The sequence below is a fragment of the Eutrigla gurnardus genome (genome assembly GCF_963514095.1).
Source record: "Eutrigla gurnardus genome assembly, chromosome: 13".
NCBI classification, from domain to species: Eukaryota; Metazoa; Chordata; class Actinopteri; order Perciformes; family Triglidae; genus Eutrigla; species Eutrigla gurnardus.
In genome coordinates, this window is record NC_139936.1 from 23,341,177 (window position 1) to 23,366,022 (window position 24,846).

The 24,846-nt window shown below is 45.0% G+C and overlaps 1 protein-coding gene across 1 annotated transcript in view; it reads right to left on the reverse strand.

Annotated features, from left to right (window-relative positions):
* Positions 1-45: 45 nt before the first annotated feature.
* Positions 46-24,846, reverse strand: part of LOC311022707 (breakpoint cluster region protein) — a 28,433-nt gene continuing 3,632 nt past the window's right edge. Inside the window, exons 2-23 of the mRNA XM_084024219.1 lie at positions 14,970-15,151; positions 13,153-13,257; positions 12,568-12,753; positions 11,569-11,676; positions 11,277-11,337; positions 11,120-11,172; positions 10,882-11,022; positions 8,170-8,291; positions 7,681-7,846; positions 7,346-7,465; positions 7,094-7,169; positions 6,896-7,000; positions 6,739-6,813; positions 6,232-6,329; positions 5,871-6,002; positions 3,471-3,530; positions 3,043-3,152; positions 2,541-2,680; positions 2,322-2,456; positions 2,112-2,217; positions 1,538-1,697; positions 46-1,457 (exon numbers count right to left, since the gene is read on the reverse strand). Of these exons, the coding sequence (XP_083880345.1) occupies positions 1,368-1,457; positions 1,538-1,697; positions 2,112-2,217; positions 2,322-2,456; positions 2,541-2,680; positions 3,043-3,152; positions 3,471-3,530; positions 5,871-6,002; positions 6,232-6,329; positions 6,739-6,813; positions 6,896-7,000; positions 7,094-7,169; positions 7,346-7,465; positions 7,681-7,846; positions 8,170-8,291; positions 10,882-11,022; positions 11,120-11,172; positions 11,277-11,337; positions 11,569-11,676; positions 12,568-12,753; positions 13,153-13,257; positions 14,970-15,151 (2,531 nt within the window). The 3' untranslated portion in view covers positions 46-1,367. The remainder of the gene's footprint in view (positions 1,458-1,537; positions 1,698-2,111; positions 2,218-2,321; positions 2,457-2,540; positions 2,681-3,042; positions 3,153-3,470; positions 3,531-5,870; positions 6,003-6,231; positions 6,330-6,738; positions 6,814-6,895; positions 7,001-7,093; positions 7,170-7,345; positions 7,466-7,680; positions 7,847-8,169; positions 8,292-10,881; positions 11,023-11,119; positions 11,173-11,276; positions 11,338-11,568; positions 11,677-12,567; positions 12,754-13,152; positions 13,258-14,969; positions 15,152-24,846) is intronic.

A 24,846-nucleotide genomic window follows, 5' to 3' on the forward strand; every position in this document is an offset into this window, starting at 1 on the left:
TGTGTGATTTTATACGAAAGAAATGACACGTTGCAAGAATAATGTTGCCAGTTTTTATTTACATAAATCAGACCCACAAGACCCACTAGTCTCCTCCCAAGAATCACTAAGGGTTATTGCTTATTTTACATAAATCACACACCTTAAGGGTTATAGTTTGTGCTAACAAGTGTTTGAGTACTTGTAGTGATTTGTAAAAAAAAAAAAGAAAAAAAAAAAAGTATATTAATGCAAGAACACAGTAGATTTCCACTAAGTAATACTAGGTATGTGGATGATAAACCTATGAATATGCCAGGAGACCTGGATATGAGTGAATCACTGTGCTTGAAGGGTCCTACAGGGAACATTTGGTATTTGAGATTATCTCCAGGCTCTCATTTCTACAGCAGTGTGATGTTGTCCTAAACACGAGACTACAGAGAAGGAATGCAGGAAGAGACAAATAAACATCAACTTCAACAGAATAAATCAAATAAGAAAAATAAACAATGTGGACACAAAACATAGGAAATACGGACAAAAGACAACTGTGAAATTAAAATGATACAGGATCAGGCCTTCTCCTGTAATGATTTGCCTCTCACTTCTCTGTACCACTTCCACACAAACAAAGCACTCATATCTACATTAAATTTGATTCGGACACCAGCAAGAGAGCCTATGAACTGAATAAGGTCACTATACAAATTGTATAGCAGACACTTTAAATGGTTTGGTCAACATGCCTGCATGTTGCTGTGTGTTAACTACAGTTTTCAGTCTCATACTTTTAAGTTCTGTACAAAATGAAGAGTGTAAACATTTGGGTAACTGAAATGTTCTATTAGTCATCAGCAGGGAAGCAGTGGCACAGGTGAACTTTCAACCAAGTCAAACATTTCTGGAAAAATTAAAACAACAAACATAGACATGAACGATTTCGATCCATTCATCCAACCACTCATCCATCATCCATTCACAGAAATAAATCTTAAAACATCCAACTTCAGCAGAAATCCCCCTCTGTGAATATGGAGCTAATGTGCACAGTGACAGCGGGTAAGTGGGACATTTTAAAGTACAGTAATTAATGCTTTGACATTTTTAAATTAAAAAGGGAATGATATTTTTTTGTCCATATGTCATACACGGTGGTCTTTTACTGAAACAACAGGCCTGTAAATAAACTCTTTATCACATCTCCAAAAGAGATGGCTTTGGTCATGGTGGCTGTTTCCAGTTTAAGATGTGTTGTTGGTTCCCCCTAGTGGCCAGATTCAGCATCCTCAGAGTAAAGCAGCCAGCCGTGGCTGCTCAGCAGCTCCATCTCATTCAGCAGTCTGCCTCCAAACAGGACTTTATTAGACAAGTGCATGATGTTCCTGTTATACTTCAGTAGAGAAGAGAAGGCTTTGACGTTTGCTGTCGGGTGTTGGGATGTTTTCCAGCTGAAGGAAGTAGAGAAGAACTTGCACCTACGGACACAGACAAGGTGATCAGACCTGCGGTCCAAATGTCACTGTGTCACTTATCAATATCCCAATACGAGCTTTACCTGAGCCATGACCTCTAGAGACCAGCTGTCGTTCATGGAGATGGGCTGTGAGCTGTTTGAGATTTTGCTGTCTTTTTCAGAGGGCCGCAGCAAAGTCGGGCCAAAAACTGTGGCCAGATTGTGCAGAGACATCTTGTTGCTGCTCTCGTTTTCAGCCACCCTGTGAGAACAAACCAAAAAGAAGTCAACCCGAGTTTGCTTGTTAACATTGGCTAACATTAGCTACCATAATCTCCTGGTCATATCAGACTAAGTCACTTGCTGTTTGTTATTGTATTATGTGATTATTCCACCTTTTGTCAGTTGTGTCCAAACAGAGAGTAGTAAAGTCATTTTAGGAGCTTAATGGACCATCATGTACTAAATGAACATCATGCTGGATTGAAGAAGACCTGAATCTAGAGATTGAGACCATAAACTCATGTTTACAATGTTTACTGAGATAATAATTAAAGGGAGAATTCGGGCCATATTCCTCATTGACTCTAGTGCAACACATTTGTCTCACTTCTCCTCACACTGACGTACACCTGATACACAGCTCAATTAACGTGTTCATTGTGAGGTCTTTTACCTTTGAAGGTGGTCGAGCAGGAAGTGGAAGGTCATCAGATTGGGCTCCGGTAGAGACAGCAGCAGGTTGAGCATGCAGCTCTCCTTGGCCACGCAGTCGGAGAGAGCTGCAAGGCAAAAGAACACAAAAATAATGTCCTTGGTTGCACAACTAGAAATACTGTACATCCATGCCCCTCCTGACCGGCAACATAACGGAGCGCTGACTGACCGATGCCTCCGGCAAAGTTGGGGTACAACTCATCAGTGAAAAGCGGCTCCGGCAGCTCGCGGAAATACAGCTTCAGTGTTCCAGCAATGGCGTTTACGTCCATCTCCCTCATCATGACAGACACGTCTCTGTTGTCTGGGGGGCAGATCAGACAACAGCTTTAGGTTTGTCGACACGCAAAGTATTTCTTCATTACAGTTGTGCTAAGACGTCACTCACTTGAATCAAAGGCAGCCTTCAGTGCCTGGATGTCAGTGGCCACGCCCGACACTCTGTAGATTCCCACCTCGTCCATCCCCCGTCGCTCGATCTCCTCCACACACTGTCTCACAATGAGGGGAACCTTGGAGCGCTCTCGCCTGGTGAGGACACAGAGGGAGGCTTAGCCACAGAAACACTTCATACAGTATGGATGCTGTCATGGTTGAAATGAGTGTAGCCTGTACTATTGTTGGTGTATTGTTAGTACCAACTCAAAAGACCACATGGTTTGCCCACAGTAGTTTCATTTTTATTCATTGAGAAATCTAAATTCTGACAAAAATTAAATGAACAAAATATATTATAAAAATGAGTACATATACGTTGACTCATTGAGTTGCATAAAATATTAAATATGGGAATGGGGGATATGGGGATGACACACACACACACACACACACACACACACACACACGCACACACACACACACGCACACACACACACACACACACAACTCACTTAGTGACTACGTTGATCTTCACTCCGAAGACGCCGGACTGTTTCCGTGAAGGCATCCGCTTCAAACTGAACTCTCTGCTGGTGAACTTCATCGAAAGCTTCACCTCAATCTGAAGTGAGTAGAGAAGCCGGTTATTTCTGACAGCTACGTCTGCTACGCTAGCACATGTATCACTGTGGCTATTAACGAGGTAAAACATGATGTAACACCAGCACAAGTACAGACAGGTCAGTAAATGTGATGTCAGTTACAATCATCAGCACTTAAATTGGCTGCTTCACAGCTTCCAATTTGGAGGTTAAGGGTAAAGTTAAGATTAAAGTGAAGGAAAAGCGTGGTAATCTAGTTCAAATGTGCCCAGTGTAAAAGCTAGACCTGGTCTGATGTGCAGATGCAACACGTTTCTCTGGGTTGTTCAAACACTCACCCCATTCGTGGCGATAACTGTCCTCTGCCAGTCTTTATTTTGCAACGTCTGAGGATCCAGCTAAAAAATAAACAAACAAAAGAAGGATTTCTACATCAAGTTTCAATTCATGTTTAATTCACTCCAGATTGTCTTCTGAATTATAAACCAGGAGATATTGTGGCAGGTCATACCTGCTCAATGACGATACTCAGCCTTGCATAATGAACTGCATATGTCCAGGTAGTGTCAGTGATCTATTTTAGCTATCTGACTAATACCAAAGTGACAGCCTGTATTTACAGTGATCAGGCATGAGTAACGCGATAGCATTATGTCCGGCTGCTCAGCACTGAGCCTGTCCAAGGTGGCAGATGTTCTTTCAACCAAGAAACCATCAAATCTCATTCAGATAATCCTTTGTTCAGTGAAAATCTATTTCCTTACACAATGCCTTTTAATCAGAAACAGGGAACAAGAATCACAGTCAGGACAATGCTGGTTTCTAAAACTCAAAAAGGGATATATGCCAACAAATATCAATATGAAATAAATACAACACAGTGTTCAACTGTGATTGGGAAGGAAAACCAAGTTTGTCCTTAAACGGGTTGCCATGGCATCCTGTACAACAGCATCGGTGTGTCCACAGCTCCCCGATATGTTTATCTGCATTACCTTCGGTCTGATCAGACGGCTGCGGACCCGGTCCCACAGACGGGCCCCTGTGACGGGGGATTCCCTTGGAGCGGTCTCTTCCTCTTCCTCTAGACCCACACTGTCCTCCTCATTAGGATTACTCTCACTCATTCTCTCTGCATGAGCCCCTCAACCCTAAACTGTTACCGGCACTGACTAACGACTAACAAAAGGACCCGGCAATATTCTCTGAACCGCGTCACGAAGAAGAGCGGCTGGACCTTCTTCCCTCAACAACCAGCCGCCGATCACGTTGCCTTGAAGAATCTGGATGTTCTTCTTTGATGTTCAATCTCTACGAAACTTTCTGTCATCTTCACGTCCCGGCATCGTTACACTCCAAACGCTTCCCTTCCACCGGGAGTTGGAACAAGGAACAAAGCCATGCAGCCTGCTGACCACGCTTGCCTGTGTGTTGTTGTAATTCTCAGATGGATTTGGGGGATTAACTCCTGTGAATCCCCTCCTACCCTCATTACCGACGTGCTCACGCCCGCCGCTGTTAAGAGTGCTGGCTGGTAATATAACGTCTCAGGTAGCCTAAATGGGATCCTCTGGGCCAATGACTGACTAGTGCTAGTAGTGACCCGACATCAGGCTCATCCTCCTCACATCTAAAGCATTATTTAGTATTCCAATCTGTGATTTAACCCTCTTGTGAACTGTTAACTTTCTATTACTTTTAATTGCATTTATTATTGTCTTATTACTGTCTATTGTAAGTCATAACTTTATCATATTGTGTATATATATATTGATATTGGAGTGTGTGCATGGGATTACACCCTCGAACTTCAATGAACATACTAATTTGTTGTCTCACATCGTCATCCATCACACCATAAGGTCAGTTTGGTGTCCATCCCATTGATGTAAGCATCAACAAAGCCAGAGGAAAGTCAACATGACACCACAGCTTCTGAAAGTGACTTAAATGCCTGACAGGTGTCCTCCCTGCAGGCCGTTGGCTCCTGAATAACATGGCAGGTATCCGACTGAGGCTAAACAGTGTTGTGACCCACCTGTCCATCAGGGAAATCCCTGCAATGGCCGATCAAAGAGAGCTTTGTCTCCCCCTGTCATACTCTGGAGCCACGCCAACGGCTACATTTGGTCAACCCGAGGACTAATCCCCCCTCTGTCACAACACCCTATCAGGGGTCAAGCTGCAGTAACCCTCTGGCAACCTAATGGCTCACTTCTTTTTCAACAGCCCAGAGTCTCACCAAAAAGCTCATGAGCTCAGCATTGCAAATAAGTTACCCGAGTGGAGGAGTGGAATCAATACAGGCAGCGAGTTCACTCCACATAGGCAACGATTGCTTTTCCTATAAATGTCAGTGGAACTGTATGGATTTGGGGTCATGCTGAGTCTGTAAATATGGATTTTTTTGCTGGTTCCCTAAGGACTACAGTATGATGTGTAGAATGTGAATGTTTAGTACGTTGTGCCAGAAAGCCAGAAACTTTACTATTATGTGACTGGCACGGAACAAATAGTTCCACATTTAGGGAAACGCACGTATAAGTATTAAATATAAAGCTAATACAGCAACACATACTGTATGTATGCATCTAAGCATTATGTAGTTTTCCATAATTCAATCGGTAATAAGTTATTGATATCTGAAACTGGCTTACATTGGTGTAGTAAAACCATCTGCTCCTCACACAAGCCAAAAACAAGTGTTTGCTCCCAGGTCTGCCCTCATGTATCCATACCTTTATTTGTCCTTTGGCCATGATCTTATCCGTCATCTCTCCGTCCTCTCTGCTCTGCTTGCTTTTGTTGCAGCACTTCTCATAGCAGAGCAGCCTCACAGTTTGAGAGCCCTCCAGCTCGATCTCAAACTCCTTGCATGGACACAGAACAAAGACATGTTACTGTATGTTTCAGGCCAGTGCACAGCAGTGTTGTTTTATCCACTCGACAGCTTTTCTGAGCATCCGTGGCCTTTTTTAACTGCACCGCTTTCATTCCATACAGTTATGTCTTGGGGAATCACTTCAGTGCCTGTCTCAGAGACACAGTGGATACTAAAGGCGAGTCTCACGCATTCACTTTCTGACTTTGGACTCTCACCTCGTTCCAGTTGGGCTCCGTAGAGTCTCTGTACACACGCGTTTTGGCTTTGTTGACGAAGTAGCCGAATGAGTCCACCTCCAAAGAGCAGTAGAGGTCTAGTGGGCACAAGCAGAAGTAGTTGGAACGCTTGAATCAGAATGAAGATGCTCATCGATCTGTATGAGGCCTGCTGGCACACCTCCCTCCCCGCTGTCATTACACTTCACCGTCTCAGCGCACGCTGGCAAAGAGGAGTGGAATCCCCACATGTTGAAACATGCCGCGGACTACTTTCAGTGACAGAGAGCACAAGGTGGAGTTTGAGCAGGCAGTGATATGAGACATATTTGAGGCGGCTTGTACACAGTGTTCCTGACTAATCCCACTCGTTCCAATGCAGCTGTCCACCCAGCTGACAGCCGCAGAGAGGGGGGGGGCAGATGACACGGAGGATGATGATACTCCGCATGCAACCTCTAGAATGATCAGTGAGATGATTCCTAGTCAAAAAACAGGAGCGCTTACTTAAGCTGTGTTTCAGGCCCGACGCGGAGTGGACGATGACATTGAGGAAGCCGTACAAACCGGGAGATTCATCATCTGAGGAGGGGAGCGATCAGATTACGTGCTTACAAAAAATATTCAATAAATATTCAAAAGTACAATGCCCTGTGAACCTCACCTTCCTTATTCATGGTCATCGGAATCGTGTGGACCGTCTGGAGTTTCACACACGAGTTTGTGAGCATCTGCAGCTCCAGAGAGGTCAGGGAGGAGCTTTTAAAGCCTGCAGGGCAAAGTCAAGGGAGATGCACCGGCGTGACGTTACAGCTTTTATGAGAATGCTGGCTCTTTTATAGAAAGTCCCGGCTGAACTCACACTTCTTCTGCTGCTCGCGAACGATCTCCCTCCACTCGGCACGCTCATAGTCGGAAGAGATGAGAAACGTGAAACCCTGAAAGGCACAAAAGGATGATGTAGTGGACATTATTGCACTCTCATGCTGTAATGTCAAGCTTGTTAACAGCAGAGGGCAGCAGAAGCCACGTTAAGGACTTGATTCGTGGACGGCAGTGCTGATATTTTGCATGGATCTCATGTCTGAATCCTTGGACAGGACCCCTGACTCACCTTGCCGTTTCGGTTGGCCACTCTGAACGCCATGTTGGGGGACATGAGAAGCAGTAGAGACTCTTGTTCTGACAGCTTCTTCCTGAGTCGCTCGATCACCTTGGGGCCTTTGGTGGTTCTCTACAGATTAACAGCACCAGGGTAAACATTTGTTCGAGTCACACATGCTAATCACCAAGTTCCTCATGGTATTTTAGTGTTGCCTTCGGACTTTGGTACAAAGCTGTCATTGTTCTGCTGTTTCCACAGCGTAGTTCCTTTAAACCGCTAATAACTAAAACTAATATGGTTTTCTTGTGTTTTGGGTTCTGTGTATATTATCTGGTTGTTCTTACCTTCTCTCTTTGTATCTCATTCTTGAGCTGGGAGATTTTGATCTTCAAGGCGTCGATCTCCTCATCCTGGACCAGAGGGATGGGGGTGGACTCACAGTCCTCCAGGGTCTGGAAGGTCAGGTCCGCCAGTGGGATGTACCACTTACAGTCATACTGTTGCCCCTTTCTGTTGGAGCACCAGATGTGTGTATAATGACCAGTGTTTCTTCCTCATTTTCATGTTGAATATGTTTTATATGCAGTGTGAAACCGACAGTACACTTGGAAACACACCGAACAGACTGATAGAGAAAGTGGAACCTTTTTCTCCCCCTGCAGCCGCTGGCTGGTCATAATGAAACCGTTCTATTTCTAGCAAAGACTGCACTTTAACAACTTTCTGTCTGTCTGGCCAGAGTGACCCTCATTCCCCACTAGGGCATTTGAACCAGAGGATCCTTCAGGTCACACGCCTGCATTTCCTCGATATGGACGCCGACCCAGACTCACCCGGCAGCCTGTTTCTTCAGCTTGGTGCAGAGCAGCAGGTCGGTGAAGAGGAAGACGTGACGGAGTTTCCTGGAACCTTCCACGAGCTCCACCATGAAGCGATCCCTCAGCAGCTGGCGGTTCTGCCAACAGGAAATAAGAAATCACACTCCTATTAGATAACCAGTTTGTCTCAAATACATCCTCCATAATCAACATTTTCAGAGGTTTTAACTGTGAGCGAGAATTAAGTTGCTTTCAACCGTTATTTTCTTAAAGCAAATAGCTGCAAAGCTAAGAGCTGCTGTGAGTGCAGTATCTAATTTAGGTTATATATGGATGCTCAGTTTAAACTGCTTTAATTTGGGGTTCACAATTATGCTGATGCTTACATGCTTGTGATTATTGTACAGGCTGTGGTGGATGAATGCTACCAAACCTCATAGTGGAAGAAAACAAAGCAAGTGAAAGAGTAAATCAATCCCTGAGCCCAAACCCCCTCAGTGCCTTAGTACAACCTTCCAGAGCGTGGCTGCACTCTCTCACTTTTTGTGTTATCAATCATTTAACAATGCTTGGTTGCCCCTTTTCACAATAATGAATATTTGTGTCCTCTAATCCTTGTTGATCCGTCCAGCCTGGCGTTAGAGTCATGTGATGACGTGCATCTAAATTCCCCCTCTGCCTTTTGACCTCTGTGCTGAGGCCGTGGACAGTGACGCCCATGTGAGACTTTGCCATCACACACCAGCCATCACACACCAGCCACAACTCGACAAAAACTAGGAAATCACTGCAGCGTGCTTCTCCTATTCTGTTCTCTGCACACGCCGGTTGAATGCTGGCCGGTCACACGCCTGCTGGCTAAACTGTTCAGCACTGTCCTGGTTTTAAAAAGCGATTGACATCCGCTTATAATGTTGTGACACTTGCATGACCATCAACAGTCAATAATCCGATGGAAAAACAAGAGCTGGGACAGTGCTCACGCCCTCCGGGCACTGGAGCCTGCTTGTGTTTTTATTGTGCGCTGCAATGAGACGTCGGGCAGCGAGGCATGTACAAGAGGCCGAGCAAAACAAACCGGTGGGTTTAAACGGTCATGGTAATTACAGGCGGCCACGACGCAAAACATCAACAATGGGTGTAAATTTAGTGGAGAGCTCATGACGTACAATAACTCGTATTTCAAAGTGATGAGTGAACTGTCATGCGCCGGCTTGTTATCAGTCAGTCAATCTCCTTGTGGGACTTCAGACTTCCTAGACTGTGTACACAACAATGTTCCCAAGAAATGTCTTTGATAAATATCCCACCCAAGGTGGGCGGGGCCAGTTTCCAGAAATGAAAAAGAAAAAACAGAGGAAGTTCTCAGTCGGGTCATCTGAATCAGAGCCCTGAGGTGCACTCTGTCTGGGGGGGGGGTTAAGGAAGCACGGGCACGTCGTACACACCCAGTGCAGAAGGCTGGTTAGACATTTGGGTTGATAAGCAGCGCTGCAGGTCACATCTGGGAAGCAGAGTTGCAGGGAAGGATGGGAGTAATCGACAGGTTTTCCTGGTCTGGGACACGGAGACCCCTCGCCCCCTCGCCTCCAGTGTTTGCACCGCTTTGTCACGAGCTTCCTCTACGCTCGACTTCCTTCACTCCTAAAGCAGACAGGCTGAGATGAGTCAGCAACGGCCTGACTCACACTCTGCTTTTATTGCAGCTTCCCGACACCTTGTTCTTAGAGCTTTTAACTGTCAACGGACAAGACATGACAGGGTGGATATGATCCTGAACTCTAACATGCTGCTCTTTCACTGAAAAAAAATAAATGCGTGAAAGTGTTCAAGTACTTGTTTTTGGGGCCAAAATGTCAACCTTAAGTCAAGTTTTCTGTCAATCCAGAACGATTATCTCATAACATGTAGCCCAATTTCTACATTACAGCTCCACTACACAAGGCTCTCTGGATGTCAGTCGATCAGTCAGTGTGTCCGTTGGTCCAGCCCTCCGGTCAAGGCTGAAATAGCTCAACAACCATTGGGTTAGACCTTTATCTAACCCTCAGAATCATTTGTAATGACTTTGGTGATTCTCTGACTTTGCCTCTTGCACATACTATTGGATGGGTTGACGTTACATTTTCAGCAGCATCAAAGTCTCAGCTGTACCTTGCGTTTGCTTCTAATGTTAGCGTGCTAACACAGTGAGCTAAGATGATCCTGGTAAACGTTTCTGAGTCACTGTATAGTGAGTGCGTCTGTAGTGCTGTCCCAATGTTTAGTGAGAATTATTATACCCTAGTGGACTCAAAGTATCCCATAATTCATCTTGAAAAGTAGCGTACAACCGATGGTCACCGAGCGAGCGTTATATACCATCATGCATTGCCCTGAAGCAAGAATGATGGACAGGCGAGAGTAGAGAGGGCAGAGTGATTGAGAAAAATCTATGAAAGTGATCTATTTAATGTGAGCCGAGCATCACAACACAAACGGCCAGAGTACTATATATTTATTTATTAATTTACACATATTGCCTCCACACCGGAGGCAATATGTGACATCGCTGCTCACAGGGGGAACATATTACAGCAAATTAACTTACAATATTTAAGTTAAAAAAACATCTTTCTATATGTATCGTGGATGGGCCACCAGCCACCGTTGATGTGACAGGTTGTAGTTGTGTGACAGCCCAGATAGGGCTCTACAGTACTCTACTGAGTGATTTTGAACACTGACCTCTCCCTTCTTAACCGTCATGGACTGTCTACGCGGGGTGATCTCTTCATTTATACTGGACAGGAAGTTCTGAGAGATGCGCAGGGCGTCCTGCAGCAGCGTGTAGTCTGGGTGGCTGGAGGGCGTGTGCTTCAGGAGGTCCTGGAATAGAAAGAAAATGATGACAAATTAAATCCCCAACACTCTCTTCATGCAGACAACATGCTGCTCCAGATTTGTGTCTGGCGGATGGACTTACATGCAGAACGAGCGTGCTGCGCGTCACTCTGTCCACAGGTTTGTAGAGAAGAGCTGTGGAGGAGGCAGAGTCAGTTCAGCAGCCTAGTCACAGATCAACTACTTATAGCAATATTGATTCATGTGGAGGCTGGCCATTCTCTCCACTCAGTACTCACTTTCTAGTGAATTTTTAGCCGATTGGTCTTTACAGTCCTTTGTGCTTTTGACCTTGAGATTCTGGCAGGAAGATAACACCAGAAGGAATGGTGAGAGGAAAAATACCCTCATTAAATCACTGACCCACAGCACAATTAAAACAATCAACACCGCTGCAAAGCGCTGCGTGGCTTTTACACTGTGAGGGGGGGGGCTGTTGAAAGCTGCCCTTTCATCACTTGTCTCGGGCAGCTGTGCAACATCAAATACTTGCCCCGCCGCGGTCCTGCTGCGCGTAGCGTGATTACATACCTCAGATATCTCTGCAAACTGAGCGTTTGCCTGGCAGCACTTGTCAGCCGTCTCCACAGCAACCTTATAGTTATCAACAAAGGCCCGGTACACTCCAAGTTGGCTCGCCTACGGGGCACAAGTAGAGCGCTGATTAGATTCATCCCTAACAGAGAAGTAGACTTCACTAGTCTGGGATTGCCACTGGGTACTTGCAGTGACACAGTTCTCTGCGCTCGGGCATGAGTCGGCACAACAGCACTAAAGGAGGGATTGATGCAACTGAGTGTGATTCAATGTTGGCTCATGGGTCTAATATAAATCCATGCATGTCTGCGTGTTTTTCCCTCTTTTTCAGCCAACAGAGAACACGGAGGTAGCTCTTATTCAGCGACCTCCTATAAAGCGTTTTGTTCTCCTTTACTGCCTGTAATGTGGTGAAGCAAGGCTTTTATCTGGCCGGGGGATGACTCCAGGCAGTCTGCTCACATGTGCACTGTAACATCCACTGAGCATTACTAACAGCCAAAGACTCCCACCTTTCCCCCCTGAAAGTCTCCCCTCTTTAAACCATCATTAATGATCATGGCATGACATTTAAGGAGCGCTATAATTAGTTTCTGAAAGTTACTGACTTGACAAATAGTGGTCTGTTTGATGAGAAGCCAGCATACAATTTGATGCTGCGAGCTTTCATGTTATTTGATCCAAAGGAGGGTTTAAATCAGCTTATTTGATCGGCAAACTGTACTTAACTCTGTGTGGTGACCACACGCTCATAACTGCAGTTAAACGGCCGTGTGTGTGTGTGTGTGTGTGTGTGTGTGTGTGTGTGTGTGTGTGTGTGTGTGTGTGTGTGTGTGTGCACGTCAAACAATTATCGCAGCTTTTCACCACATCAGCACATCAGATACTTTGTATCCCACTGCTCTCTGATGTAATCGTTTACTGCTGCTTTAAACTCTCATTCATGACAGGAGGCCATTATTTTCTAAATGAACATAAATATCATGGACGTACCAGTTTCTGGAACAGGTCGCCCACACATTGCTGGTGGCCCCAGTCCTGGACCCGGGGCAGCAGAGCGTCAAAGAAGTCCTTGTGGATCTCGTGAAGCTCCGGCACTTTGAAGAAGATGGTCTCTATCTGTTGTATGGTCAGCATCGGTTGGGAAGTTGTGGCTGCTGCCCTCAGAGGCTTCATGGGCTGGTTAAATAATCACTCCATAGTTAGGAAACTGTTTTTATTCATTATTGATCGTTTTTATGAAAGTGTCTTTGTGTAAAGATGATTTTTCAACAAACACAACAAGGGTATAAACAGCGTTAACATACGCCATGTCTTACCAGACCAACACCAGACACAAGTATTCCAGTACAACAAGTGATCTTGTAGCCTTAGTGTATTGAATTGAGTGGAGCAGGGTGTGTTATTTAATCACCTATGAATTTATCTTTTCATCCGCAAGAAGAAGAACGTGTTATTTCTTGTATCGGATGTTAGATGGCTTCAAATACTCACTCAGTAACATCACAGCATCTCTAGACAGGGTTTCAAAGAGTGTATGTGTGTGTGTGTGTGTGTGTGTGTGTGTGGGGTACATACTATCAGCAGGGCCTCCAGGTGGCTGAGATAGGTCTCCTCGCTTGCCAGGATTCCTGACAGAACCCACTTTCTCATCTCCAGGCCCTTCTCCTGATCCAACTCCACCTGACACAAACATGGCGGAGAGAAAAAAAACATTGTCAAACACGAAGAGAAGACTGATGAGAAAAATCTAATAAAGGTAAATGGTCTTTAATACACTGCCCACACACCTCTGCAACCCCCTGGCTGGGGATAGGGTTGTTTTGGGATTAGGGACAGACCACATTTGATTAAACTCTGTGGGCGTTTTACATTCCAAGAGGCCTGCCCCAGAGACTCCTAGCATCTTAAAGAAGACAAATGTGTTTCTGGTCTAGGAGTTGTTATTCCAAACAGGTCAAAGCCATCAGTCTTCCTGGTGCGGGCTATCGTGTCAGGAAGAAGCTCACTGGAGCACTGGGAGGAACTGTATCAAGTTCGGCCATTATATTAGCTAGATTTTAAAAAAGACAAAAGAGCTGCATGCTGTCTAAGCCCCACCACCCTCCATCATGATTTAGGCTTTGAAGATCACCAAGTGTACACATCAGAGGATAAGAATACCGCAGATAGGACAGGGACAGAGCAGAGGGGGAGAGGAGCTTTTAAACATCTGTTCACCCACAGTATGTTTGCTGAACATGTACTGTGTGTTTGTGAGCCCTGTTTGATACTGAAAAGTGCTCCCGTCTGAGAGCTGGGTAGTCAGCTGTGTATGTCAGTGTTGGCTTATGGATGCCTGGCTAAAGGGCACTTCTTCTGTAGTTTTCTAATGGATACTTCACAGGCAGCAACCTCCGGTTCTGAAAAAGCCAAAGCTGAAGTTCTTTAAACCTGCATTCTCTCCACTGGCCATCAGGGGGCGACTCCTCTGGTTGCAAGTATTCCATGTAAGTTTATGAGAAAATGACCCTACTTCTCACCTGAAAACAGCTGCTATGGAGACTGGCAACATTTACATGTTACGTTACTGGCCTCTGTCAGACTTTCTCAGAGAGCTAGTGGAACGTTTGATGGCACAACACCTTTATGCAGTGACGAGAGCAGAATAAGTGGAAGCAATATCTCCTTTGCAACAGGAAGAAGGGGGTTTATAGGAAATGATGACATATCTCAGTGACAACACTGAGCACTAAGGCTGGCATGGGACATAGAGGGCCGGTCGTTTATGACTTTGGTGCTATTTATTTAAAATAAGTACATTACTGACCTGAAATCAACTTAAAAACCTGTAAACCTGTTAACCTGCTTTATGATCTATTTGACTCTAAATGGACCATGAACCACTAAATGAACATCATGCTGGATTAAAGAAGACTAGAGATTGAGATAAACTCATGTTTACAGTGTTTATTGAGGTAATAAATCAAGTGAGAAGTCATTTTCTCATGCAATCTCATGAAGTCTCATGACTTCCATGCAATCTGACTTCTTTTTGCAACCAGGAGTCGTGCCCCTGGTGGCCAGCAGAGATAATGCACATTTAAGGCACTTCAGCCTTGGCTTCACTAGTCAGAACCTGGCTTTAAGTAAAGATCTGCTTTTGTTTTGAGGAAGAATATTGGGATGGATTTGGTACTTTTACACCCAGAGAGTGTGAGAAGCAATCCAAGGCACCGTAACAACATCTTCTCATCACACAATGAGAAGCCACAGCTGCTATAAGTGTTGGGTGGTGCGTGGAGAGAGGACAGTGAAGGACATGGCAGTAGCGAGGGAACAAGAGCAGAGCAGCCAGAGAAAGATATAGGAGAGAGCAGCGCTGCGAGCTGTGGGAGTTGACCCAGTAACATTACCGACAGCGTGGACTCCAGAGAGCCGGAGGACTGGGTGTCGTGGCTGCTCCGGCTCTTAGAGCGGAGTCGCGGCGAGGAGGACGGGGATCCGGTGAAGGAGAGAGGGTCGAGGCCAGGCTGGTGCTCCTCTGAGTGCTCCAGTTCGAAGCCAAATGACAGAGGGGTCTCATTGTAGGGAGCCTCTGTGAGAAACACAGGACAATAGTCACATGGGGTTTGATTAAATTGTTACGCCGTGCCGTGTACACAGAGAAACATCCTGGGAAACACAGCAAACTGAAGCATCATTTTCTGTTGGTATTCTAATACCATGTCAATGGAAACGCTATTTAGGAACATAGTCAAATTCATTGTTAATACCGTCATCATTTCTGATATTATGTTTACATGCTCCATGACCCTAAATACATGTACAAGCCACTGAGAGTGAGATAATGGAGCTATCAGGGTGTTAATCCCACCACGACGGAATCATGTTAAAATGAAAGTTGTTATTTTGTCCATCCCCTGTCCCATAAATCAAAAAAATAAAATTATTCTCAGATTGAAAAATGATATACATGTCTGACAACAGCTGACGCCCCCGTATTGTCAGTTGAAAATAAAAACAGGAAGCAGTGTGCTGCCTTTTAGTTCCATTTGTCTTTATATCAAATCCTCCTTTAACCTTCATAAACCTGTGACCAACACAAATCTACCACGCAGCCGGCGCCAGCCACCGAGGGTTCGTGCCAGGCGAGGGGATAAGCCCGGCAACTGCAGGGGCGACACACGTGCTCTGCTTATTATTATTGCACAGCGTTCAGGATGAGAGAGAATGTGGAAGGTGCTGCCGTAACCTGGTGTAACATTCACTTTGTGAGTCGACTCATCAAAAAGGTGTCAAAGCTCAGAAAAGCAGCGTGGTTGTTCCGGAAGTGGGCAGAAACTGGGACTAGAAACCCACATGTGTTCCACCACGCTGAGCCAGAAACAAGACAGCAATATACGTCGTGCTCATCATCCCTGTGATTCCAGACTTTTTAGGACACCCTGGAGATGAGGGTCAACAGGCTCTGTATCTTGTAATTACAGTCAGCAACCCCTGACTCACCAGCAGCGACCATCATTATCGTCGGCAGACACACTATGTGGCAGATGCAGGATATTTCCAACAGCAGTAATACAAACAAAGCAGACGTGTCAAGCAATGTGGGATGTTAAGAAGAGGCTACAAAGCCGGTCGGGTTGAAAACAGGAAAGAGAGGATTCCCGAAGCCGTGGGAGGATGAAGCCGAGTCACCCTGGAGAGACCTGCAGAGACTCGCGGGCTGACAGGATGACATCCACAGAGGCCGTGACAAAGGACTCAAACAAAACACACTGGGCCGGCAGAGAGGCAGAGGGCTGGATCGACTGCCTGAGGAAGAGACTACTGCAGGCCAAACAGCTTCAGAGCACAGGGGAAGTCCATGTGAAAGGCCACTCTGTGTTCCAGCGAGATTACACATCAGGCCCCGGCACTGGATGAATAACACATCCTCTCTCAGGCAGCAGCCTCGGACCCACAAACTATCTCCTTCCAAGAAAAAGAAACGGGCAGAGCTTGGAAAAACACCACTCAACAAGAATATGATTTACCCACGCGTTCTTAAGTCTTTAACACGAAGCCATTCACGTCTTTTATGGGAACATTTTTAATGGCATAGGGCCTCGTTTGGCTGTGCCAAGTGTGAGAAAGTGGACACCACAATAGATCCACAGTGAGCACCGATGTTCTAGCGATCACAAGGGCCGCGACCAAGTGAGGAAGTGTCCAGGCAGGTCTGCCCGGAAAATTCAGCAATTCATCTGCTTCAGAGCGGAAACAGGCTTTCTGCACAAGGCCATCGTTTGACAAACAGCCCCCTCCTCCGAGCACACATGTTTAGCTATTGGTCACGGCTATCATATTTACATTCCAGCTTACACAACGAGACTCCAGGCTGTCAGAAAACAATAACTCTTGACTATTTCCAACAAACTATAGAGTACCTCAAAAATGCAAGTCTATTTTTTGTGAGACGCGGTTGTTCTTGCTTGATTTTCCTCCTCATGCTTGTCCCTCTGGGAGCTTTGTGTGTCCTGATGGTGAAACGGTTTGTGACCTTTTTAAAGAAAGTCTTTTAAAAGCGCAAACAAATTCAAGAGATCTACATACACACATTGATCTGGAATAAAAACGATATAACAACACAGATATGTAGTTGATGACTAAAAAAAACGCAGCCAATCATTTTTTGTATCTGAACCATAATAAACTATATCATATACAAAACATTAACCAAACTCTACTTTTTAGAGCATTGTTAAAGCTATGTGGAACTTCCATGATGTGTTTATTTTGGTAAGCATTCGTGTTTCTGAGAACCAGAGTCCCTTTAGAAGACCTCTCATTTTACTGCAGCAGCGTCTGCCCGGCACAGTCCTGGTCCTGGTTCTGTCATGCCTCCCTTCCCTCCCTGCCCAGAATTATGGCCTGGGCCTCCAGCAGCATGTTATCCAAAGCTGACTTGAAGCGGGGAGGCAGGCTGGTCCCTACCGGAGGCCCCGCTGATGGAGTTTCTCATGAAATCGTGCCGTAAATAGTTTTGTCTGTTCATAAAGAATCGGACTTGATAACATATTCCTGATGATGATCTTGTTTGCTTTTGCACTTCATATAGAGGCACTGATATTAAATTGAGACCAGTTGTAGTTTTAAATTGCAGATACATCTTCTGTAAATGATGGTCTAATTGCTTCAAAGCCAATTAGAGTTTTAAAGAACTTCCCCCTTATTCCCCCCTTATTAAAGTGCAATCAATCAATCAATCAATGCCGAAAAAAATAAATGAAATTTGTCTAAAACATATAGGAATCAGCCTTGAAGAAACCTAATATAATAATGTAATATACTTGTCATGAGAATGTAAACTATTATTAAATCCCCCTGACTGCAAGCAAAATAGCAAGAAAAATGACAGAGCATGACCTTCAGTGTCCTTGATGGGAGATCTGGCCTTGTAAACAGACTGAACTTCTATAAAAAAAAATGCTTTTTTAAATAAAACAGTTGGAACAATACCACGGTATCTTATTACCTGCTGGCCAACACACATGCTGATGCAGATATACCTGTCAAGAGTGGAACTAGTACTCCATAACACTGTGGTGATGTACTAGAGGCTGCCCATCACTCATAGTGAAGAGACAGTGTTGTTTCCTTGTTTCCACTTGGCAGCGACTCTGATCATTAACAAAGTCCAAAGTAACCCACAGGAGCGATCCACATCAGCTCCACAGTGGTGTCCACCCAGCTGGCTGCAGCAGCCGCTTTGACTGTGCAATAGAGCTGTAATGAATACATTCTATGACGTTACATAAGACTGCTGAGCCAAACAGCTGCGGCTGTGAGCTGCGTGGAGCGTGGATCACAGATTGATTTAGTTTGGGACCGTCTCTGAACCCACTAATTCAGTGTTTTTCAAGAATTTCATTTGACTGTATTCCCACAGGTCGTGGTCTTACTGATGTCATAAATCCCCCCCGATTATGGTTGGAATCACCTGTCAATAGACAATACACAGAACCTTTGTTTTCCTCCACCACACTAAACTACTAAACGCCCAACTAAAAATAGAAGTCGGGGAAAGACTTTCCAGTCCCCTACTGGAGACTCATCCATCATCATGAAACACTTTTCCTTCCTCCAGCAAACATGAGCCGTGTTGTTCACAAGGCCACCACAGCAGTTGAGGACACGCTGGATGTCCTATTGATGACAAAGCAAAGACACATTCAAAGCCCTAATCCTAATCCATAGAGATGAACTACGATAAACAGGCAGAGAGGGAGGGACAGATGTGCAGCAGCATCAGAGGTTCACCAACAGAAATAATCATGTGGTCCCATTTCACAACACGAGACCAACAGACGGTATTCAAAGAAGAGGGAACTTTCACCAGTATTCCTGTTCTTTAGAAATGACCCTCATCATCACATGGCATCCACACAAAAGCACTGCCTTTTACTCCACAGCAGTCACGGAAACATTGGCAAGAATGAGTTTGGGTTTGGAAACAACCAAAAGTAAATTCAGAGAAACAGGCTTTGGATCCAACTTGGCCTCCATTTAACATATCCGTTAAAAGTACAACAGATAAAAGATCAATTCTACTCGACTGATGGGAATACGTTCTAACAGTAATCCAAAAAATAAAAATCAGAGAGCAACGAGTGTCTATTGATTCATCCCAGAAAGAGCTTGGACTAGAATAGTGGCATCAATAATCACCCATTCCACCAGTGGGAAAGGCTCGGCGCTGCCCAGCACATCGACCGATCACTGATCAGTGTGTTTAAATAGCTCCAAGGGACGGACTCGTGTAACGCTCATACCAAAAGTCAGACAATCAGAGCCCACTTATTGTCCCCCACTGTGAACATATTGACCATCTACACAAAGTTCCACCAGCAGATGGACAAAATTGGGATCATGAGCTCCCAGAAATAGAGCAAATGTGTTTATCGATCCAGCTCAGAAATGGCTGGAATGGAGAATCAAGCATCTATAATACACCACAGACCAAAAAAAAAAAAAGGTACAATGAAGGACATCTCTCCTGTCGCCTCTCTAATGGTCGTATAGATCCACAGAGAAAGGTTGAGAAAAAAGCAGCAGGAGGTGCCAATGTGAGATGTGGTTAAAAGCTTAGCACCACCTTATGGCTCCAGCAAATGCATTGTCCTGCTGTCTGTGCAGTCGCTGGGAGACAGCAGGACAGGGGGGCAGAGACACTGGATGGAGTGACCCTTGTAGTTTTCCTCACTTCATGACCAGCGGAAACATTTTCATAGATCTATTTGTAATAATAATAATAATGCATTTTATTTCAGGGAGCCTTAACACTCAAGTACAGTTAAAACAAGCAAAAAATACAAATAATGGATCAAATGAAAAAATATATATTGTTGTGCATCTCCAAAATTCACCCTTTAAATAATAAAAATACAAAAATAGAAGAGGAAGGAGATAAATGCATAGTTAGAAGGTAAGACAGTATTGCACAGTGGGTTGGAAGGTAGGTTTGGGACAATATCAGATCGTGATCATCTTGAGCAAAAATAATTGCATTTCACAATAATATCCTGATAATCATCAAAATGTGCTTAAAATGATTGTCTGCACAAAACACCATGGCGATCCGTGCAATAGTTGAGATATTTCAGTCTGGACCAACAGACTACCTCCACATTTACTCACATGAAGTCACTTGACAAAGCTCCTCCAGAGCCACCGAAGACATGAAACAGCAGGCTGTGTGCAGGACTCCCTGTTAATGTAAATGTACTTTGACATGTAAAATTGGCCAAGCGTCCCTTCGTCCTCATACTGTAACTGGGGCATCTGTTATGGTAAATGCAGAGACCGGCTGTGTGTTTTGGCAAACTAGGAAAATGTCCGCCGGCACTTCATCATCATCAGCATCACATCCCGGGCCGTCTGAAGTGTCCCGCTGCATCGGAGGGCCCTTCTGACCACGGGGCTGGCGGAGGCTGCGAGGCCCACCAGCACTCGCCTCTGCTCTGTTGCAGGGCAGCCTAAAATTAGTGCCAGTCATTGAGCGGCGGAGGTCAGAAGTGGCCGCCCAGCCCAGCACACCTACTAATCAGCGTGGGTTGAAATAGCCGAGTGTGGTCAGACTGCTGCTTGTAATGTGCCGCATAACGGAGAGAATCAAAGCCCAATGATTGTTCCAGTCCGTGAGAATAAACAGACAATGGAGCGCGTGGACACATCGGATATAAGCAGATTAGTTTGATTGACGCAGAAAGGAATAATAGCATTGTCTAATATGTTACGGTTCGTTTTGCTTATTTTACTGGGGGATTATTCTGATCTCACTTGTTTTAAAAAGCCTATAATTCACACTGGAGCCTGGCCACTCTTCAGGCTCACATCAGCTTATGTTTTTTTGCTGCTGACGACGGCAGATGACGGACACACTTGAGAATCAGTCACAGGAAAGGAAACATTACGGTGGCGTCCAGGTATGATCAAATATTCATTTGCATGTCTGAACAGAATTAAATATTAGTGACGAGTCCTCACCTGATGTGCTTTGGCTCAGTCCTAATCTGCCTAGCAACACAGGTTTCACAGCGCGTTGTTGCATCGAACTAGTTGGTTCAGCTAACAGTGCGAGTGCTGCAGGAATGAGTCCCAAAATTGGGATATTAGTTAGCATTTATCTTTGCAGTTCCCTCGTCTCAAAGTCAATGTTTATTTTTATTTCATTCTATCTATCGACCACCAGGGGGCGACTCCTCTGGTTGCAAAACCAAGAGGAGGTCAAGTCCGGTTACATGGAAGACTTTGATGAAAACATTTATTGGGAAACAAAGTCAGTGACACGACAAGTGTCATGGGTCAGGCCGCGGTGAGAGAGGTGAACCCATACAACACATAACATTTCATTAACCCCCCACCCAACACACACACACACACACACACACACACACACACACAGCAGCTGAGACATTCCATACACACTTGGCCTGCCAGCCAGCAGCACAGAGGGCCCTTTGAGTGGGACCGGGGAGGGAGCTGAGCCTGCAGGACCAGGGGGCTGAGGCCGAGCACGAGGGAGGATCAGCGAGCTGGGGGAGGCCCGCAGCCTCATAAACATGCCAACGATTCCTCTTCCGTTATTAACTTTACTCATATAAGTGTATGTTAGTATGTGAACAGAGGAGCTCATGGGACGATGATATTAAGAGCCTTGAATAGCTTCAAAACAATTGTTTTTCTACTGTTTTCCAATCGGGAGGAACAAAAAGACTATTCAAGGCCTTTACTGGGAGAGCAGCTGGCAATGTGTGGCCTGGTGTACTGATGGCCTGCCAGCTTTTGACCACTTTACCCAGTACACTGCACAGAAGAACAGGTGTCTTACTTCCACACACACACACACACACACACACACACACACACACACACACACACACACACACACACACACACACACACACACACACACACACACACACACACACACACACACACACACACACACACACACACACACACACACACACACACACACACACACACACACACACACACACACACACACACACACACACAAAGTTGGCTGCCCTCGAGAGCTGCCAGCACTTCCTCTTGTAAGCCTACATTTACTCGAGGAAAGGGAGAGGCTAAATTCTTTGGCTTCCTTGACCACCAAAGCTCAGATGTTGATATCCAGGTACAATGACAGGACTGTCTGGCTTTCCTTCAGGAACCTCAAATATTCATGAGTCTGCAATTAACCCTGAGTGTAGACCAGCGCCGGTGTGACTCCTGCTGAGGCAGCAAGTGGTGCCAATCTCTGGCCCGAGGCCAAGGCATTCAGACACCCTTCATCACCTTTTCCAGACAGACCCTTTCGATGAATATCACAGCCACGACAGACCTGCCTGCCTACAGAAACCTGCACCTCTCAGAAAAGCATCACGGAAGGCAGCGCCCTGATTTCTGCAAGCGTTTAGGATTAAGATTAAAGATGTTGAGAGTTATTATTTCCCGCCTGGTCGGCCACTTCCTCTATGCCTCTCACTGTAATACATTAAGCATGAGAAGGTCTACACACCCCTCCAGAAAGACGTGGCCACAGGCATGTCAGCGTCATGATGATAATTAATTATGGCAAAATAGACCCATCAGAGAGTCGGCCTCCTTAAAGGCCCACAGCTAATCAGCAGCTCTATTCACGGCTAGCCTTGACAATTGGCCTAGATAACCAGAAACCAGGAGACAACACGCATTCTCCTCTTCATGGAAGAAAAAAAAGATGTGTTGGTTTTAGACTGGCCGTTTCACTAAGATGTCATGCAGCTGAGGAGCTGCTGGACAAGTGTGGGTTTGTTTGTGTCAGTTAGTAGGTGTCTCTAATGCTAAGTCATTTTTTCCTCAGGCAGAGACATGCTGTCACCACGCCAGACACTAAAAACACTCACAACAACATGTCAACTCGCTGCCTGCGTTCACATGTTCCATCACACACACACACACACACACACACACACACACACACACACACACACACACACACACACACACACACACACACACACACACACACACACACACACACACACACACACACACACACACACACACACACACACACACACACACACACACACACACACACACACACACACACACACACACACACACACACACACACACACACACACACACACAGTCCAGAAAGCCTCGTTTATGAAAACCACCGACTGTATTGTTGAGTTTATGAAGCCCTGTCGGATAGTCACACAATACTCAGCGAACTGGAGCACAAAGCGTCTTTGCAACGCTGAGATTAAGTTGGCTTTACTGGGCTCATTAAATAGATTTGCAATGTTTTTTACAATAAATAAAACAAAAAGGGGGGAAAAAATCCAACTGCTCCCTTAAAGTCACACCACAACAAAGCGGTTTATTGCAAAGACTTGCCTCAAAGCAGCTCCCTGCCCCGAGGCCTAATCCAGCAACGTGCACAGTAATGTTATTACAGCGGCAGAAAATAAATCCACACTTCTGGTAATCCACAAAGCAAGGTCCGCATGAGGCAGCTGTGCCATTATGTCAGCAACAGGTCTCCTCTGGACGAACGCTGTACCTCGGACTCTGCAGCACGCTGCTGTGAAAAACAGTGGGTGTTAAAGGGAAACTCCACCACATTTTACACTTAAAAAGCCAGTTTACTGGTCTGGGCGATGTGCTGCCGTGCAAACAGCTGTATAACGAGCGTGTAACGTCATTCTTGACCAGAGAAAATGAAGCTTGACAAAAAATAGGTTCGTAACTCAGGGCCCACTTATTAGCGTTTTTAAGGGGGACAATGTGTGACATGTAGCCTCATGCTACAAGCAAATAGCTACGACGGGCTTCATACGGTCTTAACTGAGTCATCAGTTATAATTTAAGGATAAAAAGGATGTTCACTGAAAAAAGATCTAAAAGTAAAGAGAACAAATGTTTGGTTCTTAAATCAGATGTAAATGGATTCCGGTATGTTTAAGTGACATTTTAAGAGTGTTAAGCATAATTTACATTTACATTTAGGGCATTTAGCAGACGCTTTTGTCCAAAGTAAGTTACAATAAGTACATTTGTCAAAACAAAGAAACCACAACATATTATTGCCGATAAAGTAAGAGCTAAAAAATAGAAACAAGTGTTAGGTCCTCATCTGAGTAAAGTAGTAGCTGTTCAGCAAGGATACCTTCAGAACAACAGTGCTATGATCAAAGAACTATAGGTAAGAACATAGAAGTGCTTTTTGTTTGTTTTTTTGGGTGTTTTGGGGTGGGGCCGGGTGTTGTTAATTTAATGATTATCGGCATGAAATCGTGAAACACAATTGATTTCAGCCGGGACAATCCTGACTTTGTCATATTGTCCCATACCTAAACACAATAACATAGACGTCAACACCGTAAGTTCTTGACATTGTTTGTTTTTTTGTTTGTTTTTGTTCTGTATTTAAACGACATTTCCAGCCAGATCTTACGCATTGCACCTTTAACCACATGTCACAGTCTTCACCGCTTTGTCAAAGACTACCGTTTGATAACTTCTTCTTTTGTCTTCGTGGCTCACGGAGGATCTTTGTCAAGTCTGAGCGAATCAGCCCTGAAGATGCTACAGTTATGTCATCAGGTCAATGAGCTTGGAAAGCTTGCATTACAAACATGCAGCTTATATAAGAGGATATCACAGAAATGTGATATTGATTGCATTATGATCGATGGAGGATCCAGCATTTTTAGACTAAAAGTCATGATATCTTGACCACAGCTGCATCTA